The sequence below is a fragment of the Protomyctophum parallelum genome (assembly GCF_964188405.1).
Source record: "Protomyctophum parallelum genome assembly, chromosome: 13".
NCBI lineage: Eukaryota > Metazoa > Chordata > Actinopteri > Myctophiformes > Myctophidae > Protomyctophum > Protomyctophum parallelum.
Window position 1 is genome coordinate 33,342,648 of NC_139708.1, and position 13,306 is coordinate 33,355,953.

Genomic DNA, 13,306 nt, shown 5'->3' on the forward strand with positions numbered 1-13,306 from the left:
GACACATTGTTGACCTGTCTGTCTATCATCAAATGCTGGATGAGTGAGAACTTTCTCGAGCTAAATGAGGATAAGAACACAGAAGTTCTCATAATTGGTTCTAGTGAGCAGAGAGAATCAATAATGAATAGACTTGGTAACCTGACTGTAGAAAGAAACACTACTGATTCTGAATTTAATTTTAAAACACGTTAATCATGCTACCAAGATTTTCTTCTTTTGTCTTAGAAACATTGCACAATTAGAGCGCAAATGTGTCGTTGGACGATGCAAAAACGTTGGGCCATGCTTTCTTTTTAAATCTCAACTTGATTACTGCAATGCACTTTCTTCTGGCCTGCCAAAATGCGGCAGCCAGAGTTTTAACTAAAACTAAGATGAGACTAGAGAACTTAATAATGACTCACTACATTGGCTCATGAAAGGTTATTGTTATTATTACTTCCTGGTCGTTCTTCGGCTTGTTGTGGTCATCCTCGTCCAGCTGGAAACAGTCTTGCAGCTCATCAATGCCGAGGATGTCACTCAGATCATCTGGATGAACGTGGACAGATGGAGTTAGACATCAGGACACGGCACAGGATGACAACAGGATACACAACAGAATGAGGGGAAATAAAATTAAATATGGTTCTAGAGAGGAACAAAAAAACATTTCAAAGTAAATTAGGAGGTAATTACCAAAGTTGTCTTTACCCCAGGACGACACGAGGCATCTAGCAAAGGGCAGCGCTAAAGTCTCAACATCGCCTAATGAGGAGAAGGCCATACTGTCATTCACAAAGCACTGCAATTTGAAGTGGGTCCTGAAATTCATACAACTTTATTAATCCCACAAGGAGCAATTAGTGTTTCCAGTCCAGCAGTTTGCATATTTCAGCCTGTTTCCTCTCTCTCCTACCAGGATGTGAGCTGCCATCGCTAGTAGACGGGTCTCCCAGGCCCTCTATGAGACTGTCCATGCTGTGGAACAGACTGTCCCAGGTTGTGTCCGGGTCTGCGGTCGATGCGGCTGACTCCAGGGCGTCTGTTATGGCTGAGAGAAGCTGCTCCAACTCCTCACTGCTTTTAGACTGCAAGATGTACAATGTATAGGAATCTCTGTTTCTGATCAATGTTAAATATATAAAATTATGTAATGTAATGACACATAAATAATAAATTAGGAATAATGTACAATACTGTAATAAAACAAAATGTGTTGATCACTAATTGTACGAGTCAAGAAAAAAAGCCAGTTATAAATGCTTTAGAAATGAATGTGATTAGATTAGATCTGAGGTGCACACTGCATGGTTTGTGGTGTGGTTCAAAAGTGTTTCTGATACTTGATGTAGCCTATATAGTGGTATGGGAGTGCTGGTTGGTCCACCCACCTGCAGTGTGCTGTGGAGTGTGTGGAGGGGGTGCTTTGGACCAAGCACAGCCTGGAAGGCATGTTTGATCAGGCTGACGGTGATGTCTTTCTGGGAGTGACTCATCCTGCTGAGCTGCTCAGAAACTGACCTGAACTCTGGGGGAAGGTCTTCATCTGGACTCAAAAGCAACACCGTTCTGGAATAGACAAATACTGTGTAAAGGGAGATATTGTGCAGAGTCTACACCATATCTTCAACAAAAATAGTCGATCTAAAAGCTCACAAGCTTGTAAATCTTGTATTTTTACTATTTACAATTACAATTTTACAATTTAGGCATTTAGCAGACACTCTTAATCCAGAGCGATTTTACAGTATAACACAGTTAACACGTGGTAATACATCACATACATAAAAATAGTCATCAAGAACCTAACATGCAACCTAAAATGTATCTAACAGTGGAATATCAAGGGGCACGGTGGTAGCCTGGTTAATAAACCAGACCGAATCAGCCGTTGGCAAAAATAAATTGCCTGCCGGCGGATTTCGGTCTGGAGAGGCTCAATTGTACGCCCATTTCCTACACCAGAGAATGTGGGCGGCCAATCGGGACACGGTATGCAATATGGGCGGGCTTTGGTACAGTGACTTTCAATGCTTGAGACCTTTGACTGACAGTAGCTCTGACCAATTGCGTCAAAGAGAAAATGTTTCCCTGGAAATGAAATCCAAGCTGAGCCTCCCCAGACTAATATCCCGCGGTCCATGCGATATTAGTCTGGTTTATTAACCAGGCTAGCACGGTGGCACAGTTGGTAGTGCTGTCGCCTCACAGCTAGAAGGTCCTGGGTTCGATTCCCGCTCGGGGCGCTGTGGGTGCTGGAGGCGTGTTTCCTCCTCCGCGTCATCAGTGCCCATACCCGAAGGCGGGGTTGGCGAAAGGGCCTTTCTGTGTGGAGTTTGCATGTTCTCCCCATGTCCCCTAGGGTAGGTACCCTCACAAAAAACATGCAGTAATCCTGGTCTCTAAACTGCCTCCCCCTGGCCAGCCGGGGCGCCTGATGGAGGGGAAAGGAACTGGTTGGAATAACGTGTTCCTTCCACGCGCTACGTCCAACCAGGGAAACTCCCCCCTGTCAGGTGTAAAGGAGCAACTTGGACACTCAAGCATGAAGGAAACATGAGTTAAGTCCGTTGCTCTCCCCAGGTTGGCGGAGGGTGTGTAGAGCCCAGGATCACATTAGATGATTGACACAGGGGTGAAAAATGGGTTACAAAATCGTGGGATAAAAAAAATATATAAAGAAAAAACAGTGGAATATCTATATAATGAAACTATGCGTATATATACTCTCGAGGAGAAGAATGTCTGGATCTCTCTGGTGGAGCTGTTGCCCCCGCGACCCAACTACGGATAAGCGGTTGAAGATGGATGGATGGATGGATGTGTATATACTATAGAGTGCTATGTCTACATAAAATGCTATCTAAGTTACATAAATTGAGCCTTTGCATACGCCTGCAAGGACATCGAGGCTAGGGCAAGTGCTACGGCAAACGCTACGGGCTAAGATGGAGTTTGAAGAGGTGAGTTTTCAGACTACGGCAGAAGATTGGGAGTGAGTCTGCAGTTCTGATTGCAATCTGAAGTGCGTTCCATAGTTTTGGAGCCAGAAGGGAGAAGAGTTTGGGACGTGTGGCATTTTAGTGAATGTTCACTAAGCACGCGGGAGGGTTTGAAGATATGGGGGTGGCGAGGTGCCATACCTTTGGTTGCTTTAAAGGCCAGCATCAGCGTTCAAACTCATTAAAAGCCTTTCTATAATAGTGGGTTTTTAAGAGTCTTTTAAAAGTGGACACTGAAGTGGTCTGTCTAATTTCCAGTGGTAGTTGGTTCCACAGCAGTGGAGCCCTAGCAGCAAAGGCCCTGCCACCTTGCGTCACCAGCTTTGTGTTGGGGGGGGTCAAGTAAAACTTTGTCTGCTGATCTAAGATTACGGGAAGGTATGTGAGGGGACAATGTGGTTAGAACTTTAATCAAGGGCTGAAGTGACTTGTGAATTCACATGGTCACTCAACAACGAGTACATCCTCAAGAAGGCGCAGCAGCGACTGTACTTTCTGAGGCGCCTTAAAAATTTTGGCTTAAGTACAAAAGGACTAGTGAACTTTTATCGCTGTATAATTGAAAGTGTCTTAACTGGCTGTATCACAGTGTGGTACGGTAACACGACCGCTAAGGATTGCAATAGGTTGCAGAGGACCATTAAAACAGCAGCTAAAATCATCGGCACTACAGAATTACCCAGTCTCCATAACATCTACACCACTCGCTGTATGAAAAAAGCCCATAACATCATGGAAGACACCAGCCACCCCGCAAATACCCTGTTCAAACTACTCCCTTCCAAAAAACGCTACCAGAGCATCAAATCTCGTACCACCCGTCTCAGTAACAGTTTTTACCCCCAGGCAGTCAGGCTGCTGAACAGCTGACCTTGAACTGTATTGCACTTCACTTCACTTGCACTTTTCTTTTCTTGTTTTTTGTCTTTTCTTGCACTATAGATGTTTGTTTATGTCCTGTGTGTATGTAAGACTGAGAGTGCTCTGAGCAAAATAATTTTCATTGTATGTATACTCTGTATCTATACAAATGACAAATAAACCTGAACCTGAACCTGAACCTGAACTTTGTTTTGTTTTCTGTTTTTCTGTTTTCTGTTTTACCCAAGTGTCCTTGGGTTTCTTGAAAAGCGCTATATAAATTCAAGTTATTATTATTATTACTACTTACATAATTTTAGGACACTGGTTGTCAGTGGCTAAACCCTGCTCCTCCCTCACCAGCCTCAGAAAGGAGATACCTAGAACGAAAACAGAGCATGTGACAATGAGATTATTCACTGGCCCATTCGTTCCAACCAAAGTTGATTCTACAGTACTAGTGAACAATTGCACACACAAAATATATTGTATTTTCACCAACTGTTTGTCCCAGAATAGGGAAGTTGTGGAAAAAAGTACTCACATGTTTTACTTAAGTAAAAGCACTACTGCAATGTATATATTTACTTGAGTGAAAGTACAAAAGTATCAAATAAGTATCAAAGTATCAAAATACAGTATATGTAAAGTACCAAAAGTAAAAGTACTCATTATGCAAAATGTCCCATTTCACAAGTTTTCAAATGTATAAAATGTAAAAAATCCTTTGAAAGACCTTTGCAGATCTACAAGCTCACAATAAGTCACATCGTGACGCATTGTGCGCTTGTAGATCTTGTAGATCTTCTTTGAGATCTGAAGTATATAAAGTGCTGAAGTGGTTAATATATGTTTTGTAATAATCATCAAAATCTACAAAGTATCTATAGTAACTAAAGTTTTCAAATACTAGTGGAGCAAAAGTATAATATTTTCCTGTCCTGAAATTGGAAATACTTTTTTTTATTTAAACTTGAGTAAATGTACTTAGTTACTTTACACCACTGGAATACTTCGTCATACATTAGTCATCATCACAGCGTTACAGACAGGGCCACTAGTCATCATCACAGCGTTACCTGGTGCTCTGAGCTCCTGGCTGATGATGCTGAGGAGGCGTTTAGCAGCGGAGCAGTAAGGTACAGGCCAGGACAGGAAGTTGTGGAACAACAGGCAGGCTTCCTGCAGAAGCCCACAGTCTGGACTCAGGTAAGGAGCCTGGAAGTGGACACATAGTTTGCTTAAATTGCTTCCAAAAAGATTTTCCGACCAAATTCCACAACTTGAGAGAAGGTTGACAAACCAAATTAATCTCGGCATGAAAGTAAAATAACAACACAGATATTTTCCACATAGTGATTCAGTTAGTGATGAACAGTGGGCTTTGTTTGACTGGGTAGCTCAGTTGCTAAAGCCCTCACCTTTGGACCACAAGGTCATAGGTTCCATCCTGGGCACCATCAACTCAGTGTATGAGTACCATGGCTTGGGTGCGGTAAGTACTTACTGGGAGCTGATAGTAGGTGTAGGTGTAATTATCAGACAAACACTCACTTTCATAAGAGTTGAAGAGAACAAGAGGGTGAGCGGAACCACTTTCTCATATTCACACTGCTCCAGTACCTGTAGAACAGAGGGAGGTGTGGTTACACCACTGAGACACATCATTACCCTGCCCGCAGCAGGTGTGAGTCTGTATGTCAGTGTCAACTACATGACTCCAGTACAGGCGGTACAAAGATTTTCTTTGCTTTTACTTTATTTGTTTATTTGGACAGGACAATGCATATTAATGGACGTCACATGGACGCAAATACACCGGATATAGTGTAGTCCTCACAAGAAACAGAAAACGGAAAACAGACAGGCAAACAGTGGAATACATTTACGTAACATTACTGATCATTCATGATTGAATGATCAGTTGATTGCCCCAAAGACATGATTACATTAGATTAGTTTATAATATTAGCTCCTCTGGTCCATATAGCTCCAATGTCGTTGCAATGCCGTTGCATTTAGAGCTATACCGATGACCTCCGGGGATCGCATAAATGCAGACCAGCCTCTCGTCTTTAGCGTAAATAAAAAAAAACGTTTTTGCTTCTCACCAATACAAAGGCGGGTTGTGTCATTAGTGGAAGCACTCTGAGCCCCCCACCACACGTATAAAAGGTACTTTTTGGCCAGGAGGAAAAATATTCTCAATGAGGGTTTTCTCTTGGCAATATCGGTAGAGGGCGCAGTGGAGTAACTATGGCCAAAAAGCACCTTTTTGTGGTGCTTTGGTGTGGTTTTTTCCGCACGATTAATCTCAATTAAGTCATCCGTTTTTATCTGTTCACAATGTAGGCTAGGGATATCTTTCAAGACTTTTACTTTTTATATTTTTTATCCCATGATTTTGTAACCCATTTTTCACCCCTGTGTCAATCATCTAATGTAATCCTGGGCTCTACACACCCTCCACCAACCCCATATGTGGGGGACAAGGGGAGAGCAACGGACTTGAACTCATGCTTCCTTCATGCCTGAGTGTCCAAGTTGCTCCTTTACACCTGACAGGGGGGAGTTTCCCTGGTTGGACGTAGCGCGTGGAAGGAACACGTTATTCCAACCAGTTCCTTTCCCCTCCATCAGGCGCCCCGGCTGGCCAGGGGGAGGCAGTTTAGTGACCTGGATTACTGCACTAGGGGACACGGGGAGAACATGCAAACTCCACACAGAAAGGCCCTTTCGCCAACCCCGCCTTCGGGTATGGGCACTGATGACGCGGAGGAGGAAACACGCTGCCACTGCCCACAGCGTCCCGAGCGGGAATCGAACCCAGGACCTTCTAGCTGTGAGGCGACAGCACTACCAACTGTGCCACCGTGCCCCCCCAAGACTTTTATATTCCTAACATGGGAGTGTAAAAATATGCTGGCTTAATGCGAAAATATGTTGATTTTCTATTGGAAATCAATTAAAAACTCACAAGAAACCATAATGGTACTATAATAACAGGCTGCAGCAGATGGGTATAAGCATAATATATGAGTACTGTGTTGTGTTAAATCAATACTAAAGGATGGACATAAAACAAAACTAAATTGGGCAGAGGATATTGTAGCTAATGTTTGACAATTTCTAAGTATAGTTTGTTGATCACTTTTGACACAATGACATTTTCATGTTTAATAAAATAATCACAAATCCTTAAATTGTCACTTTTGAAATGTGCATACCCTGTATACACTGACAATTTGGGGACCCACATGTTGCATCCTAAAATACGGGTAGGCCAAATGGCTAAAATAAATTAATATGCGATTAAAAGAATGAATCACGATTAACATAATGAACTTTAAATTTCAATTCAGATTCAATTTATAACATTATGGTGCCAGTTTAATCACTTTCAACCTGGCATCCCTATTTTGGTCATGTCATTATTTTCCAAACATTTTGTAATCTTTCAAATTATTATATTCTTTTAATAGCGAAAATAGCGGCAGGGTGCAGAACCAGCAAAAGATTATCGCGCTGATGTTTGGGGTGAGATAGAGTGGCAACCTATCATCAGCTGTACACGTGAGTGACGTGAAGGTGAACTGGATGTAATTTTGAAACATCCATTTATCAGAAAACCACAAAGCGCAAAAGCATGTTATCTCAGGAAGGAGATAACAAGGAAGGAGATAAAAGACGTTGCTGTAGGTGGTGTATTTTTGACATTTGATTCTTTGTATTACTGTGTAATGCATCATGTGTGTAATACGAAAAGGGCTTTGAGGCCTTCACCTCTCTTGTTTTCCTCAGAATTTGCTGTAGAAGGATGAGGAAGTTGTAGGCATTTCTCTTGACCAGTTCCTCCAAACACCAGCGGTTTAAACACAGGCCAGCTAAACAGAGTGACAGAAGCACGTCATGTGGTCAATATACAAACAACCTCTTCTATACTTCCCCTTTTAGGTTTCATTTTGAAGAAATCCACAACATTTAGCTCTGACAAAGACAAGTATATCATCTATAAAGCATATATAATCAAAGCAAAAGTGTTGGAGAGAAATGTTATTCTATTATCTCGGGCTGTAGCTAAGCTTCCTTTGTTATTTCTCAGTATTGCAAGAGTAACTTCTTCCTTTTTTCCACCCCTATGCCCTCTGTCCATCCCACAGTCTGTGTCACTACTCTCAATTCCCATTTAGCTCTTGTCACAAGACGCAATTAGGGATTCAATGTTTCCAAATAGTTACATAACTATGGAAGTGAATAACACCGTTACATGAGTGAGCATTGGTTTAGTCATTCAATTAATATTCAGAAGCACAATGGCAACAGCTATGTACACTAATATCTGCACAATATGTTAAACTGTTTCCAAAACTTGCAACACTCTCTGTACCAATACCAATTTACATGTGAACAAAAGGAGTCTACCGACGTGCCTCAATCCTAAAACGGCTGCCCCGGTGCTTCACAGGAACAAGGACACTTGATGCAAAAGGAGGAGAGGACACTGGAGCAGCACAGACATTTTAACGACTAATGTTTCGACCTAAAAGGTCATGACTCTGACTCTGATGAAGACCTTTTAGGTCGAAACGTTAGTCGTTTGTATACTAGCACCTAAATAAAAGGCTTAAAATGTCCGTGCTGCTCCAGTGTCCTCTCCTCCTTTTGCACCAATTTACATGTATGCGTGGGTTTAATCATTTATAACACCTGCTCACTGTATAGCAATATGAAGCTTTCTTGTTCTTGAATATTGTTCCTGTAGACATCTGTAAGGCTGTGTGAGCTCAGAGGTGAGACCTACCGTTAAATAACTGTTTGTCAGGAGTGTCACAATCCAGACCAATGAGGCAGCGATCAAGAGCATGCTGGATACGATCTTCTGTGCACGAGCTCCTCTCCATCTCAGATCATCTACAGAAGTATCACATGCAACCCACACTTTACAAAAGAGCCAACAGGGTCCCAAATCCTAGATATGCCACGTTTATGCCACTAGAGAAACAAACACAAATGCCCATAGCAAGGATGCCAGGGGAAAGAGTATAGTCTGCCACTTCCTACCAAACCAGTGAGTCATTGGCTGGTTGAGGAGATGAGTTGGTTGAAAAAACAAAAACAGTCACAACTTCCCCTTTTTTCATTCTTAAAAATGCTCATGTATGACAATGATTTGATATGATTCAGAGGTGGGATGTTCATGAAGAGCAGACAGTTAGGAATCTGTGTCCCAGCAAACAGTAGTACTGGGTAGTCAGATGTTTTTGTGTTATGTGCTGTAATCAGCAGAACACAACAAAAAAACTGAAGACACCAAGAACTGAGTCCCACTTAAAATTCTGAGATCGTTTCAACAGTGTGTAAATCTTCCTTGCTTGGTGAGATTCCCCTTTAGGAGAGCGGTAGAAGTTTGATTCCCTATGCTGAAGTGAACTGAATTCTGTTAAATGATAGTCTTTATCAGCACGTAACAAAACCACACTGGATGTTGCTCAGCATTAATGTGTATGCTGAGCAACGTCCAGTGTGGTTTTGTCACACAACAACATGAACAAACAAGGAAACTGCTGTTGCAGTGGTGGCTATTAAAAACTTATTATGTATTTAAGAGGGGGGAACTTTTGAGAACGGTACTTCCTGGCTACTTATTGTAATTCCTCGCAACAAATGTGAGATTCTGAAGGAGCACATGTCCCCTGGGACTGAATTGAATCAGGTCCCTCTGGAGGAGAAAGAGACTACCGGTGGCACAGTGTTCCCTACAGTATATTTAGCCGACAAGATGTGTTTATGTGCACAGAAAGGAAACTGTCATTGTGAACAGCTGTGGACCTGGACCAGAGACCAGTTAAACATGAATGGGAAACGGGGGTCATCTGTGTTGGCCCAAACAGGAAACCACTGTCCCAGAGTAAAAAGGTAGTGGATGACACTAAAACAAATTGTGCTGTTGTTATACAGTAGGTTGTCATGGCTACCATTCAAAATCCTCAGTGTAATTTAACTCTTGAGTGTACAAATGTAACCAAATGGACCCGCAAGGATCCCATTGGTTACATTTGTGCACTTTCAGAGTTACAATTGAATAAATGAACACTGAGGACTTTTAAATGAATATTTAGCATTATATTAAAGCACATTTAAATAGATTCCTGACTGTGAAATGCTGGTTTTAACTAGTATTTAAGGTCTTCTCTCAACTGTCCTGCAGTGTCTCAAGTCTCAACAATGCATCATTTGTTTTGGACATTTGGAGGACAAATGAAAGATGGGAATCTGTTCTTTGCAGTTCTGTTTCCCTAGTGTCCATATTGGTGAATATTCGATAAAGAAAGCACACAACATGATGTTTTGTGAGATTGTAGATGAGCTATTTTTGGAAAAGATATTTGGTGTAGGTACAAAGAAGGAGCCTAGTATACTGTTACGACCACTGGGAGATTCCTGTCAACAAAGTCCGTAGGTTTAATTAGGTAAACACACGTTTCTTTGCTGGGCTTTATCAATAAGCAGAAAAGGTCATGTTATACTCTGGTGTACTCTGACGAAGGCCAGTAAGGCCAAAAGGTTGCTTATTCCGCTCTGTTATTAATCAATTATTGTGGGAGCTTTTAAAACGGTGTGAGGATGTCCTCCTTCCTTTCTTTATCAATAAGAAACAATAAATGCCTTTCACAATACATACATGATGAAAGTTGTCAAATCAAGTTGAAACTCAATAATAAAGATTAAAAGAGGAATCGTGTATTGTGCATGCATTGAACAAAATATGTTTTCCAATTTTAATTTTGTTCTCATATCATTCCTTTGACATTCTGGGAAAGATACAGTAAAATAATATACAATTCTTCTAATTTTCTCAAAGGGCTTACAGTATTTCAAATACAAGCTAAATCCATCACAGGCAAAACAGTCAAAAAATGCTTGCTGGCTTGCAGTGGTTAGGCTCAAGGTATGCAATGACCTTGACAAGGAGTTCTATAAAGGAGTACACTTCCATGTAGGCTATACCCACATCGACCAAACTTAACCGAACATAAGAGCAATTGTTTGCTGAGGAAACAGGTGTCTCACTATTGTACCCATGTTGTCGGCCTATCCTGCAGACAGAATGACACAATCTGGTCTCTGTTGTTTTACAAGATGAAGAATAAGATGAAGTATTAAGATGTTTACAAAGGAGGTGAAATAAAAGGTGGAGAAACAGGAATAACATTGAAAACACAGTTAGTACTTAAGGAAAACAGCAGGTCAGCCAACCACTACACCACTACAATTAACTTCTATCACTAGTTCAGATATTTTGTGACTTTCAATAAAGTAGAGGTAATCCAATTTAATGTAGGCTAGATGCATTTTGGGAACTCTACCCCTCAGCTAAATTGGTATTTTTACTGTAGCCTACCATTTTGATAGTGACACTATATGGAACAGTACCAAATTCTACAAAACAAACTGTGAATAAAATGTTCAATCAATAAAATAAAATCAATCAATCAATCAATCAATCAATCAATCATTAGGCTGATATACATGTTATGTTATGAAAGCCTGAAGGGATGTACAACCTTTTATTGAGCATGTTCATTTTAAACAGGCACATCACACAACTGGAACTGTGTGACAAAAAAAATACATCAGTTCCTAGAAATCCTTGTGACTAACTGACGATTGCAAAACAGAGAAGTGATGCAGAAACTGACCCTTTAGGGTACATCTGATCCAGGGCAGCACACACACACACACACACACACACACACACACACACACACACACACACACACACACACACACACACACACACACACACACACACACACACACACACACACACACACAGTGGCACAGAGCGAAGCATATATATATATATATATATATATATATATATATATATATATATATATATATATATATATATATATATATATATAATGTATTTTCTTACCTGTAATTCTTAGCTGGGTCCTGTCCTGTGGCATTATTAGGCTATATTAGAAGGCATATTTATTAGCTACATGAGATGCAGCCCAGCTGACTGAAACTCACAAGTGAAGGGTGAACAAACGACCACATCCTCTGCTCCGCAAAAATAGATCCTCTTAAAGCCAAGACAAGTGAGCTTATGTAGCAAAACAGGAACTGAATGATTCTTGCTGACTTTAAGGGACTACCAGCAAGTACACTGTCACTGTATTGAGTGTGTGGGAGGTGCATGCATCTTATAATAATTATGACAGACATGGTCACATACATGGACTCCTTGACCTTCACACTACTGGCACTTGCAACTTAATTGTTTACTTTATTAAATCGGTTTTACTTGAGTAGGATACTCTGATGTTCTTCTGCATTATTAAAATAATAATGTATTTCATAGAAATGTATAGGCCTATAGCCTATGCTGCGCATTAATGAGTGAAATAAATCATGTTTAGGCTATAGGCCTATGGCTTATGGCTTCCTTATTCAAAGTGGAGGCCTGCCAGTGCCTGCTGCCTCCAGTCTGCATCAATGGATGTGGATGCTTAGCCTACTGTTGTGTATGTGGCCTATGAACACAACTAATAAAGAAATAAAACACTGGAGAAGGGAGCTCAGGTTTATAGTACTTTACTGGTCAAAGCCAGAACTGACGCACATCAATCAAGGGTATACAATTCAGCTGCGCAGGACCTAAGAGCAGCTAGCACAAGGCAGAGTGGTCTGCTCTGCCACATAAAGTAGTCCCTGGATAAGCAATACACTAAACTACGGTCTACGCATTATAGCCCATATACTGTATAGGCGAAGGCACACGCCACACGGTGTCGCCCCGCATGTGTGATGATAAGGAGGTGATGCAAACAGGTATGTGCAAGCAAGTCTTAGCATTATGCGCATTGCGCAGCATGGCAAGCTGTTGCCAATTTTGTTCACAGCACTGCTTAGAGCATAACTGTTACAGCACGAATTCATTTTACCGCATTTATGAATTTATATACTTATTTCAATCTAATGATTGTGTGCTGTTTGTAAGTTTGTTCAATGGCAATAATAGTAAGTATTTAGTAGGTATTTTGGCTGCAACAACGCAGCAATGACGTTGAACTGCTGTCAGTGGTGTAGAAGTTTGTAAAGTTTATTATATAGCGCTATATTTTCACAATTGTGTTGGCATTTGTATAATATCTGTATAGGCTTACGTTAAAGCCATTGACAAAAGCTTAAATGTGTAAATGTTTTGCGTTTGGCGTCGTGACCAATGACCATACTAGGCAATAGGGTCGTGACTCGTGACTCGTAACTAAAGGATTTAAATGGTGTTTCCATTTTTTTATAAGCGCAATGTCAATAATTTTCCAGCAGATGACGCTGTCCTCCCCTAACACCGAGCGTCTGCGCAGCCTAAACTCAAGCTCTTGTGGACAGCTGGAGCTTTTTTACTATTCCAACAGTGAGCGCGCCAGACAGGGAATGGGACA

The 13,306-nt window shown here is 41.1% G+C and overlaps 1 protein-coding gene across 2 annotated transcripts in view; it reads right to left on the bottom strand.

The window, feature by feature from the left end:
* LOC310869378 (phosphoinositide 3-kinase regulatory subunit 5-like) overlaps positions 1-11,944 on the bottom strand; it is a 17,267-nt gene extending 5,323 nt beyond the window's left edge. The window contains exons 1-11 of one of the 2 annotated variants that reach the window (XM_083780093.1): positions 11,791-11,944; positions 8,650-8,759; positions 7,632-7,732; positions 5,403-5,471; positions 4,928-5,066; positions 4,159-4,228; positions 1,377-1,554; positions 902-1,073; positions 682-750; positions 443-534; positions 1-60 (exon numbers count right to left, since the gene is read on the bottom strand). The exon at positions 1-60 is cut by the window's left edge and continues 828 nt beyond it. In XM_083780093.1, the coding sequence (XP_083636219.1) occupies positions 1-60; positions 443-534; positions 682-750; positions 902-1,073; positions 1,377-1,554; positions 4,159-4,228; positions 4,928-5,066; positions 5,403-5,471; positions 7,632-7,732; positions 8,650-8,749 (1,050 nt within the window). In that variant the 5' untranslated portion in view covers positions 8,750-8,759; positions 11,791-11,944. Of the gene's footprint in view, positions 61-442; positions 535-681; positions 751-901; positions 1,074-1,376; positions 1,555-4,158; positions 4,229-4,927; positions 5,067-5,402; positions 5,472-7,631; positions 7,733-8,649; positions 8,823-11,790 lie in introns of those variants that run through there. The other variant, XM_083780092.1, reaches the window with a different exon arrangement.
* Positions 11,945-13,306: the final 1,362 nt, after the last annotated feature.